Genomic DNA, 27,658 nt, shown 5'->3' on the forward strand with positions numbered 1-27,658 from the left:
CCCACGCCCGCTGCTCTGTGCTGTGCCCAAACTGGCTCCGCGGAGCATCACGGCGCTACCGGAGAGGGGTCACGCCCGGACCCCCCGCGCCGTGAGCCCATACAGGCCGGAGGATGCCCGTTACCTGCCTCACCGAGCACACGGCGGCCGCGGGCTGTCGGCGGGCAGGGTCCCCGCCTTCCCTGGTGCTGGCGTCTCTCTCCGGTTGGGAAAGAGCTTCGTGGGGCGCCCGCGGTTTGCGGGGCGGGCGGAGGCGGCGGCCCCGAGCAACCGGCGATGGATCGTGCCGGGCGCGGGCGGGGGTCGGGGTGGGGACAGGACACGGCAGCGCTTCTGCGTGAGCGGCTTGGGGCTCTGCGGGCAGACGGGGCGGCAAGGGCGGCCCGGGGGTCCCGGGGCTCTCACCTCGCGTAGCTCGGTGGCGGCGGGAGGCAGCGCGGGGACCGGCGGGGGCACGGTGCTGCAGCGCTCCGGTACCGGCCGCGCCGCTGTCCGCGGTGCTGAGCGCGCGCCGCCGCCGCTCTCCGCGGTGCTGACGGCGGAGGTGTCGCCTCCTGCGTGCTGCCGGTGCCCGGGGTGGCCGCCGCCGCTTCCCGCACCGCCCACGGGTCCCGCCGTCGGTTCCCGCGGGGATGCCCTCCCCGCCGCTCGACCCGGCCCCCCCGCGACGAGAGGAGGGAGGGCAGCCCGCACGGCATCCCCTCCTGCCCGTTTTGCCGGGACCGGCGGGCACACGTCGGGGCTGCCGGAGGAACCCAGCATCGCCGCGATGGCGGGCGGGGGAAAGGGACACCCCCGGGCGGAGTGGGGGGGCAGCAGCTCCCCAGGAGAGCGGCTCCCGCGGACCGGCCGCAGGCTGGCAAGCCCGGCTGCCCTGGCAGGGGCCGCCGGCGGCGGCCTGAGGTCCCGGGCAGCGGCAGCGGGCAGCCGCCGCGCCGTCGGGCGGGGCGGGCGGAGGGGCGGCCCCGGGGGAGGAGAAGGAGGAGCCGGCGGGGCCGGGGGCCGGCGGGGTGGCAGCGCCACGCAGTGCCAAGCGGCGGCCGGGGCCGCCGCCGGGGCCGCCGCCGGGATGGCGCTGGAGCGGGCGCTGCTGGCGGCGAGGCAGGGTGACGTGGAGGCGCTGCGGGGGCTGCGGGCGGCCGGGCTGCTCCGGCCGGGGCTGCGGGACGCCCTGGGCGCCTCCCCCGCTCACCACGCCGCCCGCGCCGGCCGCCTCGCCTGCCTCCGGTACCTGGCGGCCGAGGCCGCGCTCCCCGGGGACGCGCGGGCGCGCAACGGGGCCACGCCGGCCCACGACGCCGCCGCCACCGGCAACCTCGCCTGTCTCCAGTGGCTGCTCACGCAGGGGGGCTGCGGCGTGCAGGTGCGAGCGGGAGCGCGGGGGGCGGTGGGAGGGAGCAGCGGGTCCCGGTGGGCTCGGGCAACCGGGAGGAGACGGTCGCGCCTGGACTTTCCAGCTCTGCCGCCGGCGCGCCGGGGTCCAGGTCAGCACGGGCAGGACACCGCCGTGCAGAGCGGCTGGCAGCCGGAGCGTGCCCGGCATCCCGGCGGGCCTCAGCCTCGAGGGGGCACAGACCCTCCGGTGCCTTGCCCTGGGCTACCGGCCCCTCCCGGGGTTACACAACGGCAGGACCGGGGCAGTAAGCGGCTTGCCCCGGGGCCGGCCGAGAGCTAACGACATGTGACGGGCGGGAGGAAGAGGAGGCGGCGGAGGGGCAGGGAGCGCGGATTAAGCGGGAAGGACGGGGTCAGCGCGCTGCGGTAACCCCCTGGCCGGGGGCCAGCTCTGCCCGCGCCCCGCCGAGCACGGAGGGCGGCCGGGCCGGCGGCACAGACGGGCTCCGCGGGCAGGGGCTGCTCGCCGCCGGCAGAACGAGGGGGCTTTGTGCCGCGCCCGCTGTGTGCGGGTGGCACACGGCCCCGCCGGAGGGCAGCACTCGTGTCCCACGGCGCCTCCGACGGCCCGTCCCTCCCGCCGGCGCTGCTTCGTGCTCCGAGACCTCCAGCCCGTGGCTCCCAGCCCCACGCACGTTCCGCTGCGCCCGACGGCCGCCCCGCTTCCTCCCGCAGGATACAGACAACTCCGGTGCCACCATCCTACACCTGGCAGCCCGCTTCGGTCACCACGAGGTGATCGACTGGCTCCTCCGCTTCGGGGGCAGCGATCCCACGGCGGCCACAGACACGGGAGCGCTGCCTGTCCACTACGCCGCGGCCAAAGGGGATTTCCCGTCCCTGCGACTCCTCTTGGGACACTGCCCAAGGTAACGGTCCCCGCTGCCGGCGGGCGAGACGGGCTCCACACGGGGAGCTCCCCATCCACCGGCGGGGGAGTGGGGTGCCCGCTGCCCCCCCATCCCTCCCTCCTGCCACCGGGCTCGGTGCCAGCGCTGGGGACGGATGCCGCAGCCACCCTCGTTCCCCAGCTCTAAGGGCAACGCGGTCGCGTTATCAGGCCGGGCAGGCAGCTACACCTTCTTTATGGCCCAGAAAGGGTGAGGAGGAGAGCGGCGAGCGCTGGCAGAAATATTGCCGCCGGCTCGGTTCACCGGGATCCTGGCGCGGGGCGATAACACAGCGGCCTTTGTCCGCCCGCTGTTATATAAAGGGATTGGGCCGCCCGCCCGGGAGGGGCCGCTTCCCGTGCCCGGGGCCCGCGGGCATCGCCGGGCACGGCAGCCGCGCTCGGCTGGTACTCCCGCGGCAGCGGCCCCGCTTCGCCTCCCGAGCGGTACCGGGGCCGGGCTGGTGCCCCGGGTTACGCGGCGCAGCTGCCTACCGGGCCGGCGGAACCGACCCCCCGCGGGTCTGCGGCAGCCGCTCCGTCGGCCCCGCTTTGATTTCCCACGGTGGAGCCCGCGGGATGCGCCGCCACCCCGCACCGACCCAGTGGGCTCCGGGGCTGCGGGTGCGAGTGGGTGCGCAGCGGGATGTGAACCGGGGCTCAGCACCCCACTGTCTCGGGTGCCACGACCCCACCCCCCCCCATCCTACCTGCCAGGCAGGGCCACCGAGACCGTTACAGGGTCCCCATACCCCCACGGCACTCACTGGCCGCAGCCTCCCCAGCTCTTTATCCCCCCACCCCAGCTGTGCCGGCTCAGCCCTGGGCACCTGTGGGATTAACCCCCCGCAGCCCACAGCCCCAGCCCGGCCGCGGCTCCTGCTCAGTGCCCGCGGTATCGGCCCAGTGTGGTGCAGCCCTCCCGTGTTGGCTTTCACGCTTCTTGCTGGGGTTGCTCCACTGCCGTCACCGCCTTCCCCCTGAATTATTCAGGGTTCACCCCGCTCCCGGCCCCATGCCCGCCTGGAGGCTCCATTACAGCTGCGAAATCCAACTCCTGGGTGCTGCAGTGGGACACTGGTGTTCCCAACCCACCTTCGCCCCGGCCCCATGGGGTCCCTGGTAGCCAGTGGCCTGGCGTGAGGTTGTGGACATCTGGCAAAGCAGTTTACCAGCGCTTGCCCAAGGGACTTAACCCCTTCCCAATTAGTGGGAAATGGCAACCAGGGGCTGAATGCATGCGTGTCCCCCCGCTGGCCCCTGCCCCGCAGCACCAGCCCTGACCCCTGCTCCGTGAGTGCCCAGCGGTGTTGCTGGCCTGGGGATGTGGCACAGCACAGTGGGAAGGCCGCGCTAGCTGCAGCCTGTCTCACGGTTACAGGGATCAATTATTAAGGGCCCATGATCATTGCGATAACAGAGTAGAGTATTTATTGCTCTTCCTTTTTTAAATATTCAACAGGTTTTTTTATGGAGCACTTGATAAAACAGCTTCCTGTGTAGTGGGGATGCGGGATGTGGGATGCAGAATACAGAACACAGGGCTATGGGGTGTGGGATGCAGGATGCGCGATTCAGGATACACAATGTGGGATGTGGGGATGCCAAGGTCCGCTGGGGTGGCAGGGGGACACCCGTGCCTGGCAGTGGAGCTGGCAGGGGGCAGCAGGGCCGGTCAGCAGCATGGTGCAGGTCAGCCTTTCCCTGCTGGCTCCCCTGTGGCCGGTGCTACCTAAGCTGCTTATTTTAAAATGCTGCTTATTTTAAAATACTGCTAAATTGCAGTGTCCAAAAACAGCCGGAGGAAGGAGCTTAGCCTAAGCAGGCTGATTAACTTAGTGACCTCCCGCTGCAGTGGCCGCTGCTGCACAGGGACCCAGCAGGGAGCCAAGGGGTGGATGGCTCCCAGCCCACGCTGCCCACGCTGCCCACGGTGCCACACTGCGCAGCCCTAGTGCTGCCTTGCCTGCCCCCAGCCAGCGTGTCCCCTGTGCCCTGTGTGTCCCCTGTGCCCTGTGTGTCCCCGTGTCCCTGCAACCCATGTGTCCCCCATCCTGGCTTGTGGTGGCTGCAGGTGATGGGCGCTGTGCCCCACTTGCAGCTCGCTGAGTGCCCAGACCAAGACAGGGGCCACCCCGCTGTACCTCGCCTGCCAGGAGGGCCACCTGGAGATCATCCAGTACCTGGTGCAGGACTGTGGGGCCGACCCCCACGCGCGTGCCCATGATGGCATGACCCCGTTGCATGCCGCTGCCCAGATGGGCCACAATACCGTCATCGTCTGGCTGGTGAGCGCTGGCTGGCCACGGCCTGGGGGTGTGGGGGCCCGGAGTGGCGGCACAGGGTGGGGCTGGTGGCATCAGCGCTCAGCCCGCCTGCCCGCACAGATGAGCTTCACGACGGTGAGCCTATCGGAGCGGGATGCTGAGGGGGCCACGGCCATGCACTTTGCTGCCAGCCGCGGCCACGCCAAGGTGCTGAGCTGGCTGCTGCTGCACGGAGGGGAGATCACGACGGATGGCTGGGGCGGCACGCCGCTGCACGACGCCGCTGAGAATGGCGAGCTGGAGGTGAGTACTGGTGGCCGGTGGGGTGCTGGAGCTGGGGGGGCTGCCCTCTGGCCCTGCCACGCGCCTCCTCTCCCCAGTGCTGCCAGATCCTCGTGGTGAATGGCGCCGACCTCAGCATCCGCGACCAGGATGGTTACACAGCGGCTGACCTTGCTGACTACAACGGCCATGGCCACTGCGCCCAGTACCTGCGCACGGTGGAGAACATGGTACAGTGGTGTGCCGTGGCCGAGTGCGCGGGGAGCACATGGGGCCCCACCGCTCCCCCTGCCGCCTGACTGCACCATTGTCCCGGTAGAGCGTGGAGCATCGCGTGCTGTCGCGAGACCCCTCAGCGGATGGGGAGTGCCGGCAGCCCGACTCGGGCATGTCGTCCCCCAACACTACGGCGTCGGCGCCCCAGGCGCGCTTCGAGGTGGGCTCCCCCGTCAGCACCCTCTCCAACTACGACTCCTGCCACTCCAGCCAGTCCAGCACCGGGGAGAAGAGGGGCGGCCCCCCGGGGGCCCCCGCTGCCCGTGAGTGTGGGCCCTGGGGGTGCGGGGCAGGGGACATGGGGCGAGCCCCCCTAACCCACTGCCCTGTGCAGGAGTGCCCGAGCCGGCGCTGGCGGACATGCAGGCGTACATGGACATGCTGGATCCCGAGACACGGCCGCGGGGCCGGGGGCCGGCAAGAGAGGGCCCCCCCACCCCCCCACCCCCCACCTTTCCCCCGCCACCACCCCCACCCCCTGCTGCCCGGCCGCCCCCGCCACCCCCCGGCTACCCCGCGCCCACGCCCCCCGCCGCCCCCCACACCGCCGACATCTACGTGCGGGCCAAGAACAACCTGCGGCACGTGGAGAGCCAGGCGCTGCGCCGAGAGGTACTGCCCCGCGTCCCATGCACCGTGTGCCCTGTGCCCTGGGCACCGTGCCCAATGCATAGCCGCTCCTGGCCACGCAGTTCAGGGGACATGCCACCCAGGGGGACAAGCCACTGGGCACTGATCCCCTGCGGGGAGCTGTTAGCTCTTGGTGGAACCAGCAGGGCCCAGCCCCAGCTTCAGGCCATGGCTCCACAATGCTGGCACGCACCGGGGGGCTGGGACGCAACCGGCAGCAAGGGCACAGCGAGCCGGGGCTGGCGATGCTCCTGTGCCTGCACGGCACTGGGTGGCCCTGCCCCACCAGCACGCCGGCACGGGCACCTGGAGGCACCGCGCAGGCCGGCGCGTGGCCAGCGTCACAGCCGCACCCACATGGCCTCAGCGATGCCACCGGCACCGCACTGCACTGGGCGTGGGCGGCTGCGCAGGCTGTAACCCGAGCGGCCGGCTCCGGTGTCACCCGCGCCGCAGGTGTCGGGTGGCACAGTGGGTGCTGCCAGGAGCTGAGAGGGCTCAGCCGGGCGTGCACAGGTAAGAGGGGTGCAGCCCCCTGGGGCGGGCTGGGGGGATAGGGACACAGTGGGCTCAGGGCTGCCCCAAACCCCTGCCATGGCTCTTGCCACCCCACCGGGGACAGGAGTCCGGTGCACAGCCATGGCCAAGGCACTGGCAGAGCCCAGCACCGCGGAGGATGGGGGCACATGGGATGGGGGTCTCAGCAGAGCAGAGTGTGACGGGCCCCTGGTGGGGCTCAGGACCCCGTTGTGCTCGGCCCTGGCTCGTTAGTGCTTACCGAGGTACGAAGCAGCCCTGCCTGGGGCTACATAGCCGGGCTGCCCGTGGGAGGTGCGGGCGCGTGCCGGCACGGTGCCAGCGCGGTGCAGGCGCCCCACGCAGTGGGGCTGAGTGGTATGGACCCTCGCACCGGAGCGGGGCCGGGGCTGCCGGGGCGGGGAGCCAGCCCTGGCACAGCGCCCATGGCAGCCAGAGCAGGAAGCGCTGAGCTGGTGCTTGTTGACTCAGCTGGTGCTGGCGAGCACCCGGGCTTACCGTGCAAATGCTGTGGGCAGAGGTGGTGCGCGGAGAAAAGCAAATAGAGGGGCCTCTGGCACAGGGAGTGGGGCTGTGCTGCTGAGGCACCCCAAACCTGGGGAACGGACGTGACCCCCTGCAGCACCAGTGCTTGGCAGCACGACCTGCAAAGCCGCTGCGGTATGTGCCGGGGTGAGCCAAGGCTGCACTGCCTGAGAGCCCCGTTCAGAGAGAGGTTTGGAACTGGGCCCCGGCCCCACAGGGGATAAGCTCCCAGTAATCCACCGGGCCGGGGCTCGGCACTCCTGTTCCCAGGGGGTTATCCCAGGGGAGGCTCGGCCAGGATCCTGGGTCCAGGCTCCGGGGTCACAGTGCCAGGTGCTGACAGCACACACTGCCACCCTGGTGTGCGGCCCTTGGTGCAGCCTCGTGCTGAGCAGTTCCTGGGGAATGCACCTGCTGTCCCCCAGCCTGGCATCTGCCCCCGGGTCACCGCTGGCACAGCTCCGCTCCACTGCAGCTCTGCCCCACGGCCACCCTGGTCACAGCCAGGCACAGTCGTGCTGAACCACGCTCCTCATTGCAGCTGACATCCCGCGAGAGCAGCCCCGAGGGCCTGCGCCGGGCCGACTCCACCAGGCGGTCGAGGAATTTCGGCAAGCAGCCGAGCACCGGTGACTACTACAAGCACCTGGGGCACGGTGCGGCCGAGCAGCCTGGCCCCCGGCGAATGGCACACAGCGAGGAGGTGAGCCCTGGCCTTGCGCTGTGCGCCTGCACGTGGCTCCACGGCACCGGGCAATGCCTTCCCGTGCTCTTCCAGGCATCACCCATCTCAGCGGACACCATGCGCAACGGGGACAGCAAGCCCAGTGCTGAGCTGCCGCCGCCACCGCCACCCCCGCCGCTGCCTGACACTGCCTGCCCACTGCCCCCACCGCCACCCCCGCCGGCTGAGACCCCCGCTGGCCCCCGCCGCTCCTCCTCCTCCACGGGAAGTAAGTGGCGGGGAGCTGGGTGGGCACAGGGAGCAAACCCGGGCACTGTCTCATCGGCTGCACCGCGTCTCCTCCTGCGGCGCCCTGGCTGTGCGGCTCCTGATGGCCTCTCTGTCCTTCTCTCCTCCGGTGTCGGCGCGGGGGCCCCCATGCCCGCCCGCCCCCGCCTGCTCTCACTGCTGGCCGCTTCTCTTCTCTCTTGTCTTGCGGTGGCCAAATCCTTCCTTTGCCGCGCGCCCTGCGCCGCCTCTCTGCTTCTCCCCCTAGGAGGAAAGGCACTCAGGCAGATGAAGAGTAAGTATCGCGGCCCCGCGCTCCTCCCTGCTCAGGGGGTGCCCCAGCGCGGGGCATGGCTGGATGGGCCTGACCTGGCACCATCCTGCGCCGGAGCCACTGGCCATTGACGGCCGCCGGGGCTGGCAGCTGCGCACAGCCCTCCTGCCCACCAAGCCCTTGCCACTGCGTCGCCAGGCCAGTCCGCCATGTGGGCGCCACAAGCGCCGGTGTGGGGCTGCCGAAGCCAGCAAGCAGGGCTGGCAGGGCTGGGCACACAGCCGGGGCCCCACGGCCCCCACGGCCCCACCGCCGGCCCTGCGCACAGAGGGCCTTTGTTCACGCTCAGCCGGCCGGCGTGACCCCGCCACGTGAGCGCACCGGCCGCTCCCCCGCCACTGATTGCAGCCAGCGGGTTTGGCCGCCGCTTGGCGTCCGCTTTATTAGCGCTGGTTCCCAGGGCTGGGGGGTCTCAGCTGGCGCTGGATGGCAGCGCGTGTGCCCCGCTGGGCTCTCAGCACCTGCAGCCGTCTGGCCCCGGCGCGGCTGAGTGGCGTGAGCTGCAGGCGCCGGAGGTGGGGAGGAGGCTCTGCCTTGGCGCAGCACTATGGGCCATTAGGGACCCACACATGGCTGGCAAGGACGGTGGGTGCTTGCGGGGCGGGAGGCACAACCAGCAGTGTGGGCATCCCCAGTGCACTGCCATGCCCCGGTGCCGGTGCCGTGCAGCGCTTGCAGCTGGCAGTGGGGTGGGCACGGGCTGTTGATGCAGCGTTTCTGGGGGCTGTGGGGGAGTGTAGGGGGTCCAGGGGCCCCCGGTGGCTCGGGACTATCCGGCTGTGCCGGAGCTGGTGCCAGCCACAGACTCACCTCTCCACAGGCCGGTGACTGCTGTCACAGCAGGTGCTGTGGGGAGGGTGACACTTGGGGCTGGGGCTATGCTGGGGCCACAGGAGCTGGGCGCTGGGGTGCTGTTCCAGCAGGGTCCCATGGACCCAGTGAGCTGGGAGTTGAGATGCTGGTCCCACGGACCCAGGGAGTTGGATGCTGTGGACTCGGTGAGCTGAGTGATGGAGTGCTGGTCTGCTGGGGTCCCACGGACCCAGTGCCTGGCTGCCAGGGTGCTGGTCCCACGGGCCTGGGGGGCTGGGTGCTGGGATGCTGCTCCGACAGGAGTCCCAGGGGCTCCCGGGGTGGGGGGCATTTAGCCACCCACCCTGCAACCGCCGTGCCCTTGAGCCGGTGGGGAAGGTGGGGGGGGCTGCCGCCGGGGGGACCCTCACTGCCCGCCCTGCCTCCCTCCAGGCACCAAGTCCTTCAACATGATGTCCCCCACTGGCGACAACTCGGAGCTGCTGGCTGAGATCAAGGCCGGGAAAAGCCTCAAGCCGACGCCGCAGAGCAAAGGCTTCACCACCGTCTTCTCCGGCAGCGGCCAGGCGGGCGCCAACGTAGGTGGCAGCGGGGGAGCCGGGGGCCGGTGGCGGGGAACGGCGGGCGCCCACCGACCCCCTCCGTCCTCCCTCCGCAGGCAGACTCGCCGGCGTCCTCGCCGTCCCCTACCAGGACGCCCACCCCGCCCGCCACCCCCGAGGCTGCCGCGCCGCCGCGCTGCCTGGCGGGGGGCTCGCCGGAGCCGGTGCTGAACGGGAGCTCGCCGGTGCCGCCGGCGGGCGCGGGGGCGCCGGTGGAGGCGGAGGCGCTGGTGCCGAGCCACGACGAGCAGGGCCGGCCCATCCCCGAGTGGAAGCGGCAGGTGCTGGTGCGCAAGCTGCAGCTGCGCATGCAGGAGGAGGAGGAGCAGCGGCGCAAGGTAGGGGGGTCCCGCGGGGGCACGGCGGGCGCCGCCGGGCGGCCGGTGCGGGAGGAGGACGTGCGGCGCCTGGAGCGGCGGCTGGGCAGCCTGCGGGTGATGCACGGGGCGCGGCCGGAGGCGGAGCTGCCGCCGCTCCCGCCGCTGCCCGCGCCCCCCGCCCGCGGCAGCCGCCCCCCCGCGCTGCCGAGGAGCGCGTCCCCGCCGCCGGCCGGCCCGGGGGAACGCGATCGGGGGGGTCCCGGCGCCCAGCACGACCCCCGCCGGGAGCTCCTGGGCTGCGGCGTCTCCGTCCGCAGCCTCAAGGCTAACTACGAGGGGTCGGGGGGAGTGACCAAGCGCAGGCGGGTGCAGCCCCCCGGCAGCGCCCGCCGGCCCGTGCTGGAGGAAGAGTACGGGGCCGAGGCGCGGCGGGAGCGCGCAGCCCGCCTGTTCCTGCAGCACTGGAGGCAGCGGGCGCTGGCGGCGCCGCCCGGCGAGGAGCGGTTGCGGCGGGCGGCGGGGCGGCTGCTGGCCCGCTGGCGGAGCGTGGCCCGCCGGGTTCCGCGCCGGCAGCTCCGGCGGCTGAGCCGCGCCGCGGGGCTCTACTGGCCCCAGCACTTCCTGCCCCACGTCGGCGGCTCGCCCGTGCCCCACGACAGCCTCCCGCTCGACCTCTTCATGCTGGGCTACTTCCAGCTGCTGGAGATGCCGCTCAGCCCCGAGGAGCGGCGGTTCCGCCACCTCCTCTGCTACGAGATGTTCGACCGTCTGGGCAGCCACAGCTGGCCCCGCGTCCGCCGCTTCCACCGCGCTGCGCTGGAGCGGGTTGAGGCTGGCCACCGCTGCTGGCTCGATGGCTTCGAGGACCTCGTGCAGGAGTTTTTCGGGGATGGCCCCGCTGCGGTGGTGGAGAGCCTGCTGGAGCCCCCCACCGTGGCCCCGGGACGGGAGGGGGTGGTAGTGCCAGTGCCGGAGCTGGGCGAGTTCAGTGAGGAGGATGTCTGCCGCTTCATCGACCGCAGCTTCTCCTTCTGGAAGGAAAAGGAGGCAGAGATGTCCGACACCTGAGCTCGGCAGGATGGTGCGGGCAGTGCCAGCGGCATGGCATGGGCCTGGCCGGGATCAGGCTCAGGGGCAGCCGGGGGCAGCGAGAACCGGTGTCCGGGTTCCTCAGCCGCCTCTGCGGCTCTGACAGTGCCGCGGCTCTGCTCGGCTCGGTGGAGGGCTCAGTGTTGGTTTGTGTGGCCCTGGGCCGAGGTTGTGGCGTGCCGCTTGCCGTGGCTGTGTGTTGTGCAGGGGGGTGCAGCACTGGGGCTGCGCTCCCCTCTGGCGTGGCGTTTGCAGTGCCAGGGCGGTGTGGGCCCCGCGTGTCAGTGCAATAAAGCTGTGATGTGCTGCGAAGGGCTGGCCGCGCCGCGCACTCCTTCCTCCTCCCTGCGCCGACAGAAGGCGGGCGATGTTGGGGAGCCATGTACCAGCAAGCCACACACCAGCGAGCCCCACCAACAACGTGCTGGGAGCACAGAGCAGCCTGGCCGCCAGCAGGACGTGGTGCCAACACACTAGGGCGATGCCACTGCCCTGCGGAGCCGGCAGTGAGGGCAGGCTCCTGGCGGTGTTGCTGACATGGCTGTCTGTTGCAGGAGAAGGAGGAGGAGGCGCGTTTGGCCAGCATGCCAGCCTGGAGGAGGGACATCCTGCGCAAGAAGCTGGAGGAGGAGAGGTGAGCCGAGGCCAGGGGCTGCTGCACCAGCCAGCTGTCCCCACGGCACTGCTAACCCCGCTCTTCCCTTTGCCTTCGCAGGGAGCAGAAACGGTGAGTGCCGTGAGACCCTCCCCTGGGCGGGTGCGCGGGCACGACGGCTCCGGTGACCGCAGTGCCTTGTGCCCTCCACTGCCGAGCAGGAAAGAGCAGGAGAAGCAGAAGCGAGAGGAAGAGGAGAAGGAGAAGGAGCAGTCAGAAAAGCTAAGGACTCTCGGGTACGATGAGACAAAGCTGGCGCCCTGGCAGCGGCAGATCATCCTCAAGAAGGGGGACATAGCCAAGCACTAGCCACGCCACACTGCATCCCGGCTATTCGTGGCGGGAGGAGGCTGGTGGGTCACACCGCAGACCGGGATGCGCCTCGGCACCCTCCTCCTGCCGCGGATGGCTGTGTAGCCCGACCCGGAGGAGCCCCCCCCGCTGCCTCGGGCACCCGTAGCCCTCCGTCCTGCTGCCACCCCGTTCTGCCCTTTGCAAAGCAAGCTATTGTGGTGAGGGGCACCCGGCTCCTTGCGGGATGCCTGGCTCACGCACCGTGGTGGGCTCTCCATGCTGCCGGCTCCCTGTGCTCCCCGCTGGCACCGCTTGCCTCCAATCCTGCCCCTCCTGCCTCCAGAGCCACTCGAGGCTGGCTCCTGGCTCACCTCCGCTCCGGACCGCCTGCCTTTCCAGCAATTAAAGCGATGAACCCAGCCAGCAGTGCCCCGCGCCTTCCTGGGGCTGCCCACACCACCCCCTGCCCGCGCCACGCCACACCCATGTGGTTCCCCCATCACCGCCATCAGTCACGTTGCCTGCATCACCTGTGGTGGCCACATCACCAGTGGTGGCCCTGATGCCAGCAGTGCCCTGGTGCCCTGACAGGCTGGTGCAGTGCTGGGAAGAAGGGCCAGGGGCTGGCAGTTGGAGAACACACCACTTTATTGGGGTGGGGGCAGGCACGCCTGGCAGCGGGCAGCCTCGAGAACTATCCCATGGGTTTGCGGCAGGCTCGATGCCCGCTCGTCCCGCGAGCGGCCGGGCAGCCGGTGTGCTGGGGCACGGGGTCCCCCCTGGCCCTGGGAGCAGGAGGACATAAATAGGGGGGGCAAGCGGGTGAGGAGGGGACATAAAACTGACATAAAATGTCTACACGGCGTAAGTAACAATACTTAGGGGTACGGCTTGCCTGCCTGAGGCGCCTGGCGAGCCAGGGAGGTGCCGGGAGCTCCCTCCAGCAGGGCAGCAGTTCCGGGGTCATGGGCCCGCCAGCAGGCTCCGGCGCAGCGCCTCGGCACAGCCACCCAGATCCATGTGCTCCAGGGCAGCGAAGACGCGGTCAAGCGTGGCACTGGTCTGCTGGCACCAGCGCTTCAGCATCTCGTACTGCTGGTCACGGATGTGGGCCACCTCCAGCTCCACCAGCTCGATCTCCGCTTCCCGCAGCTCCAGCACCCGCATGAACTCCTTCCAGCGCCGCACCGGCACCGCGTTGATGACGGCGTAGAGCTGGCTGCCCTGCAGCAGGGCGGCGCGGGGCTCCGGGGGGCAGGAGGGGTCCCCCTCGCCACCCGGCCGGGCTGTGCCGCTGGGCTGCTCCCGCAGCAGGGCCCAGTGCTCGGGGCTCCACCTCGCTGTGCTGGTGCCATGCTCCATCCCCAGGGAAGAGCACGGCTGGGTCCAGCACAGATTGTCACAACCCCAGGCACTGACCTGGCACCATGGTGTGGCCACCGCCTCAGCTGTAGGGGTGGCCACCTGTGCCGCAGGGAGGGGGCTGCCCGCCAGGGCATTTTGCCGAAGCCGCCTCCTCTTGTGGTAGATGGCAAGGGCACCCAGGAAGAGGGGTCCGGTGAGCGCCAGCAGAACGTACTCCAGCCCCGAGCCTGCAAGGAGGAGCGGGAGCGTCCCCATCAGCCAGCTGGCATGGCGTCCCCTGCCCCACCACCCCTGGCCCCACTGCCCCCGCACCTCGGCCACTGCTGCTGCTGCACACCCGCTGGCACTCCTTGCCGCAGGTCTCCTGGGTGTTCCTGCAAGGACAGGGAGCCATGGGTGCCATGCCATGGGCCCCGCGCATGTCCCCAGCCAGGGCACAGGGAGGGTCAGCGCTTACGTGTGGCATGGCCGGCACTCGCCCCCCTCAGCATAGAAGTCGGGCTTGCAGGTGCCACAGAGCGTGTCCTGCAGCTCCGTGCCTGCAGGGAGGGCGGGGGTCAGGCTGGTGGCACTGCCAGGGGGGACCAGCCGTGGGGCAGGTGGCAGAACTCACAGGGCCGCTGGATGAGCCGCCCGGTGCAGGGCTGGCACTGCCGGCAGGAGAACTCGCTGCAGTGTTTGTCGAGGCAGTCGCGGAAGCGGCTGGGCTCACAGCCGCAGGCGACATTGCTGGTGGCTGAGCAGTTGCTCAGCACGCTCTGGAAAGCTGCAGGAGACAGGTGGTGAGCAGCACGGCACAGGCGCTGCACGGCACAGCGCAACACCGTGTGGCACAGCACCAGCTCACCGTGGCGGTCACACTCGTAGCAAGCCTGGCACTCGAGGAAGGTGTTGGGCTGGGCACGGAAGGTACCGGTGGGACAAATGTCACAGACGCTGTCGTTGCCGAGCCTTGAGCAAGACCTGCGCAGGAACATCCCTGTGGGGACAGCAGGGAGCATGGCCAACCAGCACAACGCAACTGGTGTGCCACAGCATGCCGTGCCATGCCAGGCTGGCTGGGCAGCTCTCACCTGCAGGACAGAGGGTGCAGCACCGCTGGGTCTCCTCGATCCAGTTCATGCCGGCGGGGCAGCGGGGTCTGGCGGTGTGCCTCCGCGGGCGGGCGGGCAGCTGCAGCAGCACCTGCTGTCCCTGCAGCACAACGCGGTCCCGGGCCCCCGGGGGCTGCGATTCACTCGCTGCCAGCCACAGCGCTGCCAGGATCACCTGCGGGCAGGGAGCAGGCAGGGATGCAGGCAGCCGGGGCGCCCCAGGACCTGTGCACCCCTTGCACCGTGCTCCTCACCCTTCCAGCCGCACACGCTGGGCCATTGGAGCCAGAGCGGAGCCTGGCCCGGTGCTGCACAGACGCCGGTGTCGCACTGGGCAGAACAGCCGGAGCTGCAGCCCCACGTGCCTGGAGGTGTGTGGGTGTGGGGCCTGGGGCTGGGAATGCCCCGTGGCAGCCCCTGTGCCACGCTCTCCCCGCCGTACCCAAGCAGACAATTTCCTGTCGGCACCACGGGGCACAGACGCTGGGGCAGCTGCTGTGCCACCCCCTGCGCCTGGGGGGCTGCCGCTGGCCATGTGTGCTCTGCAAGTGGTGCCGCCAGGCTGATGGGGGCTCAGCCACCTGCCCCCCGCCATGTCGCCGGCACCGAGGCAGGCAGCGCACGGGCCACCACCGGTGCGCCTGCCCACGGGACGGACGGCGGGGCGCCAGCAGCTGAAGGGTTAAGCTGCGAGGTTGGCTTTCCTGGGGTTTATCTCTCGCAGAGGAGATGATTTCCTGCCTGAGAGGAAGCCGTGCCTGGCTCACACTCTCCCTGATGCTATCAGGCCTCGTACGTACGTCCCGAACTAGGTCACCGCTCCCCCCGGGCTCTGGGTGCTGCCCCCAGGGGAGCCCCCGCTCCCCAGAGAGCCGGGCAGGGGCAGCCAGGGGGTGCCCGCGGCAGCACCCGCTCCCAGGGGAGCGCCCCGGCGTGGGCAGGGAGCCAGGGGATTCCTCACTGGGGGCTGGATTTCCCAGCCGTGATGGCCCCGATTATGGCAACTGAATCATTTTCTATTAAACCCGCCACAGACTGGAAACCGCGCACAGGCGTCCTGCTTGCGAAGTGCCGACAGCAGATCGGGGCGGCCGCCTCGGCTCGGCTGCCAATGGCACATCTGAGTCACCGCTGAGGCACGGCCTGCCCGAACGGCCGGCAAGCGGCGGCGCGGGGCCCGCGGCAGAGCAGAGCTGCAGGCACAGGAGCTGTCCTGCTGCCGGGGGAGCCCCCCGCCGCTGCGCCAGCACCACCCTGCCCGTAACACAGCCCTGGCGCGGCCTCCGCTCCCGGCACCTGTGTGCCAGGAACACCCCCGTGCCAGGAACACCCCCACCCAGCGCCGGGACGGCTCCGGCAGTTGCCACCAGCCTGACCCATGCCCGCAGGCTGTCGGCACAGCCAGTGCCCACGGCAGGGCCCTGCCTGCAGCCCCGGCACTGGGCCCGCAGCTCCCACAGCAGCATTGCGGCCATGTCCGCAGCCATCATGGCTGTGCCTGCGGTCCCTGTGACCGTGCCCGCTGTTCCCACGGCTGTGCCACGCTGCAGGTGCTGCCGCAGGGCAGACCCCAGTTCCAGGCATTCAGCCGGGGCCGTGAGGGTTTGGGGCACACCTGGCCCTGGGCTTACCCCCCCTCCTGCTGCAGATCCCCCAGAGCCGCAGCCCTGGAGCACCTGCAATTGGTGCCAGGGGTCTGCGGGACGCTGGTGCCGCTGCACTTACCCAAGCTGCCCCCAGGCAGCAGTGCTTCATCCTTGTGGCCATGCACCTGGGTCATGCCGGGGAGCGAGGGGGCCAGGGCGGTGGGTGCTGGGGCAGCTCAGTGCCCAGGCCGGGCGCCCCGGCACCCCATGGCCACCGCCAGCAGCACACGGTGTGCAGTGAGTGAGCGCCAGCCCTCCGCACACAGGCTTTTACACCCAACCACAGCAGGAGGAAATGCTTTTTTGGAAATGAGTCCAGGGACGCAAAACGACATGATGGGAGTGCTGTGCGCAGGAGGGACCCGCGCCGCCTCACCATGGGCCACTGCCCTCCCTTTCCTGCTGGCATGGACCCACCATGGCTGGGGGGCACGGGGGGCAGCGCTGACCCGCTCCCCAGGGCTCCATCCCCACCCCAAGCCCCAGGGCTGTCCCCAGCGTCCCTGCGGTGTTGGCCCTGGTGGGGCTCCCTCAGCCGCACCGTGTTCCCACCACAGCGCTGCCCGAAGCAGAGGCGAGATGGGGGCAACAGGCACCAGCATGTTTATTGCTCAACCAGGACATGGAGCACAGCCTGGCACAGGAGAGCAGCTGCCGCTCCGGCTGCTGCCACATACCCCTGCAGCACCCATGCTCTAGCCCCTGGTACTGCCACCCGTTGCACCGCCCAGGGCAAACCCTGCACCGGCCAGACCCCGTGGCCACCGACCACCCCAGCCTGGCACCTTCCCCTGTGGCACCAGCCCCAGCCTCCTCCCCACGCTGCCTGCACCACCCGGCTGCCGGCACCACATCCCTCTCAGCACCTTCCCCACTCACCACTGCCAACGTCGTCATCCCTTCCTCACCCACGGGAGCCACGCCATAGCCCCCCACAGCCCCTATGTCCCCAGGGCTGCCTGTCTCACACACTGTGAGGTGGCTGGGCTCAGAGCGATGACCCCAATGTCTGTGGACGAGGGCTCGGCTCGAGCCACAGCTACATCTGTCCCCGTTCCAGGGAGATGCGGGCAACCCTGTGCCGCCCTGCCCAGGGCACGTCCTCGCTGAGGGGACCACTCAGCATCCCCACCGGCGCGGCACCCCAGCTACGGTTAGAAGCAGGAGCAGATCCTTGGTGTGGCTGCGCGTCTGTCCTTACTGCCCTGGCAGCTCTCAGACCTCCCTGCAAGGCACAGAGTGGGGAGAGATGCCTTCAGTGCCAGGACCCACCCCCTATGAGCATCCAGGAGGGCCAGAGCATCCCCCGGGAGCGTGCGAGCAGGAGCGCTCGAGCAGGACGCTTACGAGGCGGTCAGCGTGGAGTTGAGCAGCAGCGTGGTCCGGAGCCGGTAGAGCTGTGCCAGTGTCAGCTTGCGGTGCTGGGCCGACTGCGGGTCCGAGAGGGTCCGGTGGGCAGCAGGTGGGGCGGCGTGGCTGAGCTCCCCTGGGAGCGATACCAGGTTCTGCCCCGGCTCCTCTGGCTCTGAGAGCTCAGAGGTGGAGCTGCTACTGCTGCCGGGGGCGGCAGGGGGGCTGGGGGCTTGGCTAGTCCGGGGGGGGCCAGCGCAGAGGTCGCAGAGGCTGCGGCTCTGGCTGAGGGGGACTGGGGGTCTGGGGGGCAGGAGCTGGGGCAGGCTGGCTTCAGACTTGGACTTGAGCACCCTGGCCGGGCAGGGCAGCAGCTGCACAGGTGTCCGGCGCCGCAGCCGGGGAGAGGGGGGCCGCAGGGCTGGAGGGGCTGGGGGGAGCTCCCGCCCCTCTCCAGCCACCCCCTCCGGCTGCTGGCTGAAGTCCCGCAGCGAGGCAGGTGAGAGGGTGCCGTAGGCGCTGTCGATGGAGGCTGAGCGGCAGCCGCCAGCCGGGGGGGCTGTGCCATGAGGCAGGGGTACCGGCAGGGCGCCCACAGGCAGCTCCTGGGTGGGGGTCTCGGTGGAGGTGGGAGTCTCGGCGGAGGTGCCGGTGCCGATGGAGGAGCCATCTGAGGTCAAGCCAAAGGGCCCTGCATCCCAGTCCGGGGAGGAGAGCTGATCGCTGCCTTCCGCCGTCACCACAGCGAGGGTCTCGGTGGAGCCGTCGGAGGGGCTGTGGGGGCAGGAGGGTGAGGAGGGGGCTGTGCCAGGCCAGGGGTGCGTGGGGGCCCCCCTGCTCCCTACCAGCGCTGTGAGTCCGGGCTGACGCTGCCGTGGCGCAGGACCGTGGGTGAGCTGGTGGCCGAAGCGCTGCTCTCACCCTCATCCTCCTCCTCTTCCTCCTCCAGGCGCCGGTGCTGCCGCAGCCGCTGCAGCAGATTCTGGGGAGGGGGAAGCATCAGACAGGCAGGGGGTGCCCACAGGACCCCCACCTGTGCCCCGTGCCCCTCACCTGGGCGTTGCGCATCGCCTCGACCCAGCTGCGGCACAGCGCGTGCCCGCTGGCCTGGAAGGTGTAGGCGGCCACGGCGCTGCCCAGCTCGTTCAGGTAGATGAGGAGGAAGGAGCCTGCGGGGGAGGAGCGTCAGCAGTCCCCGGGGCCCCCCACGACCCCCATCGCCCCTGGCACCACTCACTTGGGTCCCTGAGCTCCCGGCAGACGACCTTGTCCATCATCAGGGGCGGCCGGACCACCTTGGTGCGCTCAGCCTTCTTGAGGGTCTTGGTGATGAGGAAGAGGTCGGTGAAGAGGAAGCAGTAGACATCCATCTGGGGGGAGAGCGGGGCCGTGGGTGCTGGTGGGCGCGGCAGGTGGGGCGGGGGGGCAGGGGCCCCACAGTCCTCACCTTGCTGTCTTTACCTTCCCGCATCCGCAGGCTGCCCTCGAGGAGGAGCTGCCGCGTGTCCTCGGGGGAGGCGTCGGGGATGGGGGTGGTCAGGTCCAACCGCAGGAACTCCCTGAGCAGCTGCGGGAGCCCCTGGGTCAGTGCTGGGCACAGGTGGGGGCACAGGGTGGCGTGACATGGCACGGGGGGCTTGGCATGACGTTGGGTTACGTGGCATGAAATGACATAGAATGGCGTAGCGCAGTATGGTATAGGGTGGCACGTGTGACACGACATGAACTAGCATGGCATGGGTGGCAGTGAGTAGAGTGAGTAGCCTGGCAGGGCACGGGGTGGCACAGCACGGTTTGGCAGCCCCACCGTGCCCAGCCTACCTTGTCTACCTCATCGGTGCCGCCCTCCACCACCTCGTAGGCATCGATGCGGCTGAGGACGGTGGCCAGTCGCTGCTGCTCCTGCCGCTGGCGCATCCGCGAGTTGATGTGGTTGATGAAGCGCTCCACAGAGCCGATCTGCAGGCAGGGCAGTGGGTGCCAGGGGTGGGGGGGACCACCCCACGCTGCGCTCTGCTGACCCGTGCCCCTGGCCCCTTACCACAGCGGTGATGGCATCGCGGGTGCGCAGATCGTCCGTCTTCTTCAGCACGGACTTGAGCAGCAGTGGGTACTTGGTGAGGCGCTGGTGGGGCTTCACCAGCATGTCACTCAGCTTCAGGCGGCTGCACTGCTCATGTTTCTCGGCCCACTGCGGCACACGGGGGTCAGCCCCGGCCCCGGCCCCGGCCCGGCCCCCGCCCGCTCCCCTTACCGTCACATAGGCGCGGAAGAGCTCACTGTCCCGCAGCAGCGCCCGCATGTACTCCATGCAGCCCTCCTCCTCCATGCAGTACCGCACGTAGGGCTTGAACAGGGAGCCGAACTGGGGGCACAGGGACGTCACTGCGGGGCGCAGCATGGCACTGATCCCCACCGCAGCACGGGGTCCACTCACCATCTTGAAGCCATCGAGGAAGTCCATGGGGTCGAGCAGTGCCCCAGTCTGGCGCACCTTGGCCAGCGCTGGGGCCATGACGCTGCGCCACAGCTCCCGGTGCAGCCGGATGATCTCCCCGATGTTGCTGAAGAGCCGCTCAGCATCCACCTGTGGGGCGAGGCGGGTGGCTGCGCGGGGACGGCACCCTCACCCCACCGGCGTGGCCAGACCCAGGTCACCTCCCGGCCCCACCGCGCCCGCACTCACCTCGCAGAGCAACCCCGACTCCTGCAGGTTCAGCAGGCAGCAGAGGAAGAGCTGTGGGACAGAGCGGGGAGCCATGGGGTGCAGCCACAGCCCAGGGCCCCCCGCCGTGGCATGGTGCGACTGCCGCCGGCACTCACGTCCGTGATGACTTGGAGCTTGCGGATGTAGGTGGCCTCGGTGTGCAGCAGCTCCCAGATGGCTTCCTGCTGGTGGCACTGCCGGCGCGACAGGGCCTGCGGGGCCGAGTGTCAGCATCGTGTCAGCAGCCGCACAGAGCCCCCACGGCCCCCGGTCCTACCTCGGCGCCGCGGATGATCTGCTGCCAGCTGTCCTCCAGTGCCAGCCCGGCCTCGTCCCCATCCTCCTCCCAGGAGTCACGGTCGAAGCAGAGCTGGGGCGGCAGCTTGGGCAGCCCGAAGGTGCTGTAGGCGTGCAGTCGGCTCACCAGCTGCTCCAGCTTCTCCGTCTCCTGCCGAAATGAGGGGTAGAGCAGCTGGGTGGGGATGTGCCACAGAGCCCCTCATCCTGCCCACAGAGCTGGAGGGGCTGGAGCCCCAGGGGGACCAATTCCAGCTCCCCAGCATCACCCTGGACCACTCCCGCGCCCTGTCCCTGTGCCTGCATCCCACCTACCCGCCCGAAGGAGCCAGTGCTGGTGCCAGAACTGAAGAAGCCACTGAAGCGGCTGGCAGCACGGTTCTTCCAGGTGTCAGTGCCATTGGCGGGCAGGGAGCCACCACCATGGGGGGCCAGCTCAGGGCTGGGAATGCTGGTGTCCCCCAGGAACTCTGTCATGTTCTTCCTCCGCCGGCCTGGAGCCTGTGGCAGGGACAGCCGGTGCTCCCAGGTCAGCGGCCAGCACCACGCACCCAGACCAGCGGGATGGGGACAGCAACAGGGTGCAGCACGATGCCACAGCAGGGCTGACCTCGAGCACCCGCAGGACACATGGACACCAAGACAGCACCCCCAGGCAGCAGCTCCCCTGGGCAGCGGGTCCTCCCAGCCACGCTCCCTGCCCGCACTGACCTGCCTACCTGCATCCCGGGGCGCGGGGCCGCGGGCGCTGCCTGGCCAAGCCCGGCCGGTCGCAGGCAAACGGCCGCAGCAGCGCGGGGGCTCGGGGCACCCACGGGGCGCAGCACCGGCCGAGCCACCCACCCGGCCACGCTCCCAGCTCGGACGGTGCAGCCGGAGCCAGGCAGGCAGTGGCTGGGCTCCTCCGAAACAAAAGGAGGTGGGGCCAGCGCTGAAAACCTAATTTCCCTCCTCACCAGATAAGCTGACCAGAGCCAAACAATTCAGCGCAGAGATCAAAGCCCCCTCGGCTGGCCACGAGTGCTGGGTCACGGCCAAGTGCTCCCCCGTTCCCGGACACTGCTGTACCGGCTGCTCCCGGCATCTCCCTGGGCCGTGCCGGGACACAGCTGCTGGCATCTCCCTGCCCTGGCACGAAGGGTCACGGGGCCAGGGCTCCCTGCTTGCCACCGAGCCACAGGACATGGTATGGTGCCACCACCACTGGCACAGCCCCATGCCCTGCCACATCCCCGGTTCCAGGCAGGGAGAGCCACCACAGGCACTATCCCTGTTACTCACTGTGCTGCTGTGTCTCCAGGCAGCACGGCCGCCTCCGGCCCCATCGACCCAGCAGAGCTTGGCGCCCGTCAGCCCCCCAGAAGGCAGCGGGGGCCGAGACCCCCGTGAGGGCTGTTTGGTGCCCTCGGAGCCCCCTGCCCCACTGGAGCCCTGCCGCTCCCGCAGCCAGGTGTCATAGTGCTGGACACGGGTGGCCACCAGCCCTGGCCACACGGCCAGCTCGTCACCTCCAAGGGCAGCCGGCGCAGGGCTGAGTGCCGCGTCCCACCCACCGGCACCACTTCCCATGAGCGTGGCAGCCTGCTCCCACGGGGAGTGGCGGCCAGCCGGGCCCCACAGCTTATCTGGGGCCAGGGTCCACAGGGCAGGACCGAGCTGTGCTCAGCAGCTGCCAGGCGCCGTAGTGAGAGCAGCCCCAGGGCCGGGACACCACTGAGCGGCTGCAACCGCCGGGGCCTCCGGGCTGCGGTTTGCCTTTGCTCTTGTGCCAGCCTGTACGTGCCACGGCCACAGGGCCAGTGCCACCAGCTCGGCTGCCACACCTGGCACAGCGCGCTGCCTGTACACTGCCACCACAGCACTGCCACCACGGCACAGCCAGAAACTCTGCTGGCTCTTGGGGACTCTGGGGGATCTTCAGCTCACGCCACACAAGGAAATCCAGCAGCTGCTGCCCCACATCTCCACCTTCCCAGTAAGGATGGCTACAGGGGGATCCTGTGCCCCAACATCCCCCAGAGCTGGCACCGGCACTCACCAGGCTGTCAGGGCCCTCCTGGCGCCCTGGCGCTGGCTCGAGCGGCGCAGCGGTGCTGGCGGGCCGCAGGATGGGCAGGCTGGCCGACCTGGCATCCCATGCTGCCTGCTCCACCTTCAGCTCTTCCCCGGGCTTGGCTGCAGGAGCAGCAGACGGTCAGAGTCCCCCGAGAACCCTGGGGCGGCCAAGCCTCCCGCCGGGGCCCCGCCGTACCTTTCACCCGCAGGTAGTGCCCCCCGAAGCGGAACGCCTCAAACTGCAGGGAGAGCGGCGTGTGGGACTGGTCCAGGTAGATGTCCACCTTGCCCAACTCGATCGCCTTCCTCTCGAAGACGGGCAGCAGCACCTCCCTGCGGGGACGTGAGCCCCAAGTCTGTCTGCACATCTGTCTACACATCAGGTCCAGCGTCTGTCCCCACATCTGTCCCCAGCAGACTTACCCCAGGGACTTCTTCTTTACAGCCGGCACGATCTCCGCCTCGGTGTCAATGCCGAGGTCGAACCTCAGGGTGAAGCACTCTGCGCTGGGGTCCTGGGGGAAGCGGCAGCTGCTCACCCAGGGGTCCCTCCCACTGAGCACCCAAGGAGAGGGGCCGGTGCCTTACATCTGTGTGCCTGCGCCGAGCCTTCTTCTTGGGCAGCTTCAGTGCTGAGCTCCTCCGCTCCCTGTGGGCACAGGGTGAGCAGGGTGACGGGGATGCCAAGGGCTGGGGATGTGGAGGGGATGCGCAAAGCTGGGGGCTCACCCTCTGCTGTCCGTTGGTCCCTCCTCCTCCTCCTCCATGTCGGAGGCAGGGCTGGTGCGTGGCGGGCATGAGCGTGTCGACATGTTGCGGGCTAGGATGGAGCCTGCAAGGGGGTGCGGAACGGGGCTGTGCGGTACTCCTGGCCTCACGCCGGCTCTGGCCGCATCCCACTCCCGCCCCTGCCCCAGCCCTGAGTGCATCCCGCTGCCGCAGAGCTGCCGGGACCACAGTGCCGGCTGCAGCCAGCCCGGCTCACCTTGCGGGTGCAGGTCGAAGCGGATGTGGCTGTCGGAGTACATGGCGCCATGGAGGTGGCTGTCACAGAGCTCACGCAGGCTGAGGGGGCCGCCGCAGCTCAGTTGCCGGCACTTGGTGTGCTGGCATCCCTGCGGGCACAGGTGTCACCAGGCACGGCTGCCCAGGGCTGCTGGCCACGGCACGCTGGCGGGCAGATGGGCCGCACCACAAGCAGCAGGGACGGGACACCCCTTCTCATCCCAAACTGCTGCTGGCACCGCTCATGGCAACGCTGGGGGCAGAGCGGGCACAGGGAGAGCAGCGTGAGCGGGGTAGGGCCACAGGCTGGGGGGTCTGCACCGCAGGGCCCTCCCTGCTCCGCCACACTGAGCGGGGACACCGGGAAGGCTGCATGGGGATGGGGACAGGGAACCAGGACACAGCCACCTGTGCCCATGCCACCCGCACCTCGCTGGGTGCCGGGGTGGCCGCCCTCCTGCACCACAGCCCCTTTGTGCTGGCGAGAGCAGCGTCCCCACGGCAGGACGGAGGAAGCGAGTGTCTGCAGAGAAACAATGCTCAAAGCCGGCCTGTTTCCTCTGATTGTGCGCCGGCCACGGCCCCAGCCCCACCGGGCATTCATAGAGGGTTATTTTTAAACCCCCGGCTGGGCCCCCAGCGCAGTGCACGGCCCGTGACCCCCGGACAGCGCCTGCTTTGCTGGAGGCTCCAGCTGACGGTGGTGCCACCGGCCACTGCCAGCAAGCCCCGCTGCACCACTGGCACATCCTCGTCCCTTGCAGGACCCCGTCACCGTGCTGCATGTGGAGCGGGGTGAGGGGCCTGGGGAGCTGCAAGCCGTGCCTGTGCCGGCCTGCAGCGCAGCGCCGCTGCTGGAGGAAGCGCCCGTGCAGCTCCCGCTGCCCCCGCTTCCTGCCCTCCTTCCTCCCGGTGCTGCTGAGGTCAGAGCTGACGCCCGCCCGCCACCCACCAGCTCCCGAGGGGCCACCGATCTCCCAGCACCCACTGCCGTGGCACCCACCGGTGTCCTGCGCTGGGGCACGAGGCAGCCGCAGCCCCAGAGACACCCGAGCCCCAGCCAGGACGCCCAACGCCCCCCGCCCCGCTCCGCTCCCACCGCCCGCCCCAGCCCAACACCACCATGGCACCTGCGAGACAGGAGCGTGGCCACAGGCAGCAACCGCAGCCCGTGCTCGCTCAGCAGGCACCCCCAGGGCCGCAGCCGCCCTGCTGGGACACAGGGCTCCCCGTCCACCCCGCGCCGGCAGCTCAGCCCTGGGCTCGTCCCTGCAGGGGGGGCCAGGCAGGACACCCACACCCCGCTGCCCGCCCCAGGGATCAGCCCCTGGCCCCACCGGGCTCCCGCCAGGCAGCAGCTTTGCCCTTGGCAGCTGCCCCACAAGGCGAGGGAGGACACGATGCAGCTCCGTGCCTGGCCAGGACCCTCGCCCCACGCTACCTGCTGCCGGGGGTCTCTGGTGACAGCAGCGGGGTGGCCCTAGCAGGTCCCTCCTGGCAGTCCTGGCTGTGCCCCAGGGTGGCCGCAGCCCAGTGCCACACGTGTCCCCGCCAGCGCTGGCCCTGCCAGCCCAGCGTGCAAACAAAGTGCGGCGGCACACCTCCCGGCGCGGCCAGGCTGCCGTCCTGCCTGCCGTGCCAGAAAGACACCGCCTGCAGCCCAGGAACCCGCACTGGGAGCTGATGAGTGGGTCCAGCCCGGCCCCACTCCCAGTGTGGGGAGAAAAGGGACACGAAACCCACGCTGGTGTCACGTTAGTGAGCGGGGGGACAGAAGGGCTGGAGCGGATTAGCCCGAATCACGCCAGCTGCGGCAGATAGGCAAGCCACCGATGTGTCATCAAATGGCGGCAGAACTATGACAGCACCAGGAGATGTGTGCCCAGTGCGGGCTGGCGGGGGCTACAGCCGTGCCGGGGGGTGCGGGGAGCAGCGGGTCAGGCAGAGCCGCCCGCTGCCCCTTCTCACCCACCAGACCAACGTCAAGTACCACAGCAGGAGCTACCCGGCGCTGCCACCGCCCCGCAGGACCCACCTTGGCCGCCGTCCTCTCGCCGGCACAGTCGGGGCTCTGGCAGCGTGGCACTGTCTCCTCCGGCACTGTCTCCTCCTGTGGGCACAGCTCAGCTGCAGGAGAGAGGGGGGTCAGTGCCGGGGCGGTGCAGTGATTCCCCAGCCCTGCCTGCACAGGGCAGGCGCACCAAGGTTCCTGCACCACAAAACCTGAGTTTGAGAGTTTGGCAAAGCATGGGGGCTCAGCTGAGGCTGTGCCTGCCGGCCCCACAGCCCCCGCAGGGATGACACCCCGTGCCCAAGAGCCAGCACGGCGTCCCTGCTGGGGACAGGCTCCGTGTGTCCCACAGCACCAGGACGTGCACCTCCTGCCCAGCGCCCCAAGTCACAGGACCAGGACACGGACCTGTCCCAGCTCCGCGGGGTCAGCACTGAGCGAGGCTGCGGCAGAGACACTAAATCCGCCACCTGCCAGTCCCCAGCGGGGCTTAGGAGCCACTTTAAGCTTTGACAGTTAAATCGGCCTTGGGGACAAATCCTATTTTCAAGGCTTTTGTTATGTGTCGCATCTAATCATTTAAAAATAACAGACTTTGGGTGGCTTGTGGTAACCAAGCAGCACGAACACCCTCCTGTGGGCAGCAGGGACGCTCTGATGGGACCTGCCCCACCAGGCATGGAGCTGGCACAGGAAAAGCCACCAGCATGGTCGCACTGGACAGCACGGCCGCACCGGACAGCGTGGCTGCAGCCGCACAGGGGCTTTCCCCGCTGCGCTGCTCCCCTCTCCCCATCCCTCCTGCCAACAACAACAGCATCCGAGCGGGACCGCAGCCAAGGCCGGGGTCAGACTCAGCCTGTGGGAAAGAACGCCTTTTGGGGCAGCACCGAAAAAGCTGCTGCTTCTGCCCAGAGACGGGGAGTCAATCCAGAGCGGTGCTGGCTGCTCCAGCTGCCAGTGCAGGCAGGGCTGCCCGTGCCGCAGGGGCTGCTGCGGCATGGCGGGCGCTGCCGGCGCAGCCGGGCCGGGCTCGGCTCGCTGCCCCCCGGGAGCCGCGGCTGTCGCTGCCCCCACGGCGGGAGCACAATGGGGGCTCTGTCCCCGCGGCCGCCCCGCAGTGCCGGCCCCCCGCCACCGCTGTTTCACTTGACCTCTCAGGAATAATAATGGAAACAAATAAGAAATTCTTTCCCGCACGCAAGAGAAAGTTTCCAAACTCACCGAAAACTTGAGGCTGGCTGGAGCAGCCAGTGGTGCCGAGGAGCAGCCCCACGCCGCAGCTGCCAGCACGGCCGGAGCCGTGTGGCTCTGCCCAAACGCGGCCGCTGGCAGCGGGTCACGCCTGTGCTGGGGCCCGTGCAGGGTGGGAGCCCCTCGGCGGGGAGCGCGGAGGGACCCCGGTCTCTGGCAGAGGCAGGAGGGTGCCCAGGTCCCCACCAGCCACTTCGGCTGCCAGAGGAGGGATCCTGTCCCCACCAGCTCCTCTGCTCAGCCAGTCACCTCCTGCTGCTGCTGCCGCCACCGGCTGCGTTATCACACCCGGCTCTCCCGGTGACGCCAAACAAGTCTGAAACCGGACCGTCTGCGCACCAGAGCGCATGGTGGCAGCTCACTGTTTCATGAGTGGTTTGCTGAGTGCTCCCAGCTGCACCTGCGGCATCCCCGCAGCATCCCTGCTGCAGCATCCCCGCCCCGGCCAGAACTTCTCCCGACCCCTCACCCTCCTTGCCAGGGCTGGAGGTTTTTGGCCCAGGGCGGCTGCCCACAGCCCAGCAGCTCCCCACAGCCCCTCAGCCACCTACCCCCGAGCTCCGCGCTGAGGTCCAGCCTGGAGCTCCAGGAGAAGCGCTCCACCGCCCCGTACTGCAGCCCCGCCAGCCCCGCGGGCAAAGCCTCCAGCTCGTAGGCACCCCGCTTCCTCCAGTACAGAAACATCCTGGGGCCGGGGGGCCCCGGAGCTGTGCCCAGCCCGCCGGGGCCACCGGTGGGACTGACCGGGGGAGCTCGGCTCTGGCTTTAAGAGCGGATCCCGGTCTCCGGACAAGCGGCGCATTGAGGCCGGCGGCTGGGAGCCGCGGGGCGGCAGAGGGTGCGCTGGAGGCTGCCCAGCGCCCGCGCGGGGGGCACACAAAGGGCCTTTCTTCAGCCTCCTACAGACATTGCACAAATTTCACTTTCCGCCGTCTATGAAAGACATTCGGCTGCGGAGACAAGACGCGCTTGTGATTAAAATAATCAGCATGAAGAGGGGGGCTGTGCGGCGGC

The 27,658-nt window shown here is 69.8% G+C and overlaps 4 protein-coding genes across 6 annotated transcripts; 2 read left to right on the plus strand and 2 right to left on the minus strand.

Moving 5' to 3' along the window:
- The first annotated feature begins 1,069 nt into the window (after positions 1-1,069).
- LOC135997402 (espin-like) lies at positions 1,070-12,266 on the plus strand. Of its 3 annotated transcripts, XM_065649963.1 has the most exons (15): positions 1,070-1,363; positions 2,071-2,264; positions 4,386-4,572; positions 4,672-4,854; positions 4,932-5,063; positions 5,153-5,372; positions 5,447-5,721; positions 7,343-7,504; positions 7,580-7,754; positions 8,022-8,048; positions 9,333-9,478; positions 9,559-9,840; positions 11,466-11,545; positions 11,627-11,638; positions 11,728-12,266. In XM_065649963.1, exons 1-15 carry the CDS (start codon positions 1,070-1,072, stop codon positions 11,873-11,875), a joined length of 2,517 nt encoding a protein of 838 aa, XP_065506035.1. In that variant the 3' UTR covers positions 11,876-12,266. The 3 variants fall into 3 exon arrangements, with proteins under 3 accessions (XP_065506035.1, XP_065506034.1, XP_065506033.1); XM_065649962.1 differs by lacking the exon at positions 8,022-8,048; XM_065649961.1 differs by lacking the exon at positions 8,022-8,048 and having other exon boundaries at positions 7,343-7,754.
- LOC135997577 (espin-like protein) lies at positions 9,940-11,470 on the plus strand. Its single transcript, XM_065650268.1, has one exon. It carries the CDS (start codon positions 9,940-9,942, stop codon positions 10,888-10,890), a length of 951 nt encoding a protein of 316 aa, XP_065506340.1. The 3' UTR covers positions 10,891-11,470.
- Positions 12,267-12,545: 279 nt separating the features above from the next.
- On the minus strand, positions 12,546-16,086 carry TNFRSF25 (TNF receptor superfamily member 25). The gene is made up of 7 exons (XM_065650142.1): positions 16,045-16,086; positions 14,299-14,494; positions 14,073-14,204; positions 13,839-13,991; positions 13,683-13,764; positions 13,538-13,599; positions 12,546-13,452 (listed from the first exon to the last, which is right to left on the minus strand). Exons 1-7 carry the CDS (start codon positions 16,084-16,086, stop codon positions 12,824-12,826), a joined length of 1,296 nt encoding a protein of 431 aa, XP_065506214.1. The 3' UTR covers positions 12,546-12,823.
- A 467-nt stretch (positions 16,087-16,553) lies between these two features.
- PLEKHG5 (pleckstrin homology and RhoGEF domain containing G5) lies at positions 16,554-27,364 on the minus strand. Its single transcript, XM_065650075.1, has 22 exons — positions 27,196-27,364; positions 25,415-25,506; positions 23,360-23,489; positions 23,104-23,206; positions 22,963-23,023; positions 22,798-22,889; positions 22,571-22,707; positions 22,358-22,494; positions 20,635-20,820; positions 20,300-20,470; positions 20,139-20,234; positions 20,002-20,052; positions 19,753-19,902; positions 19,570-19,680; positions 19,357-19,506; positions 19,137-19,274; positions 18,763-18,882; positions 18,553-18,685; positions 18,369-18,484; positions 18,161-18,297; positions 17,313-18,089; positions 16,554-17,190 (listed from the first exon to the last, which is right to left on the minus strand). The coding sequence occupies exons 1-22, from the start codon at positions 27,326-27,328 to the stop codon at positions 17,181-17,183; spliced, it is 3,231 nt and encodes a 1,076-aa protein (XP_065506147.1). The 5' UTR covers positions 27,329-27,364; the 3' UTR covers positions 16,554-17,180.
- Between the last annotated feature and the right edge of the window lie 294 nt (positions 27,365-27,658).

This window comes from Caloenas nicobarica, chromosome 22, assembly GCF_036013445.1.
Source record: "Caloenas nicobarica isolate bCalNic1 chromosome 22, bCalNic1.hap1, whole genome shotgun sequence".
NCBI classification, from domain to species: domain Eukaryota; kingdom Metazoa; phylum Chordata; class Aves; order Columbiformes; family Columbidae; genus Caloenas; species Caloenas nicobarica.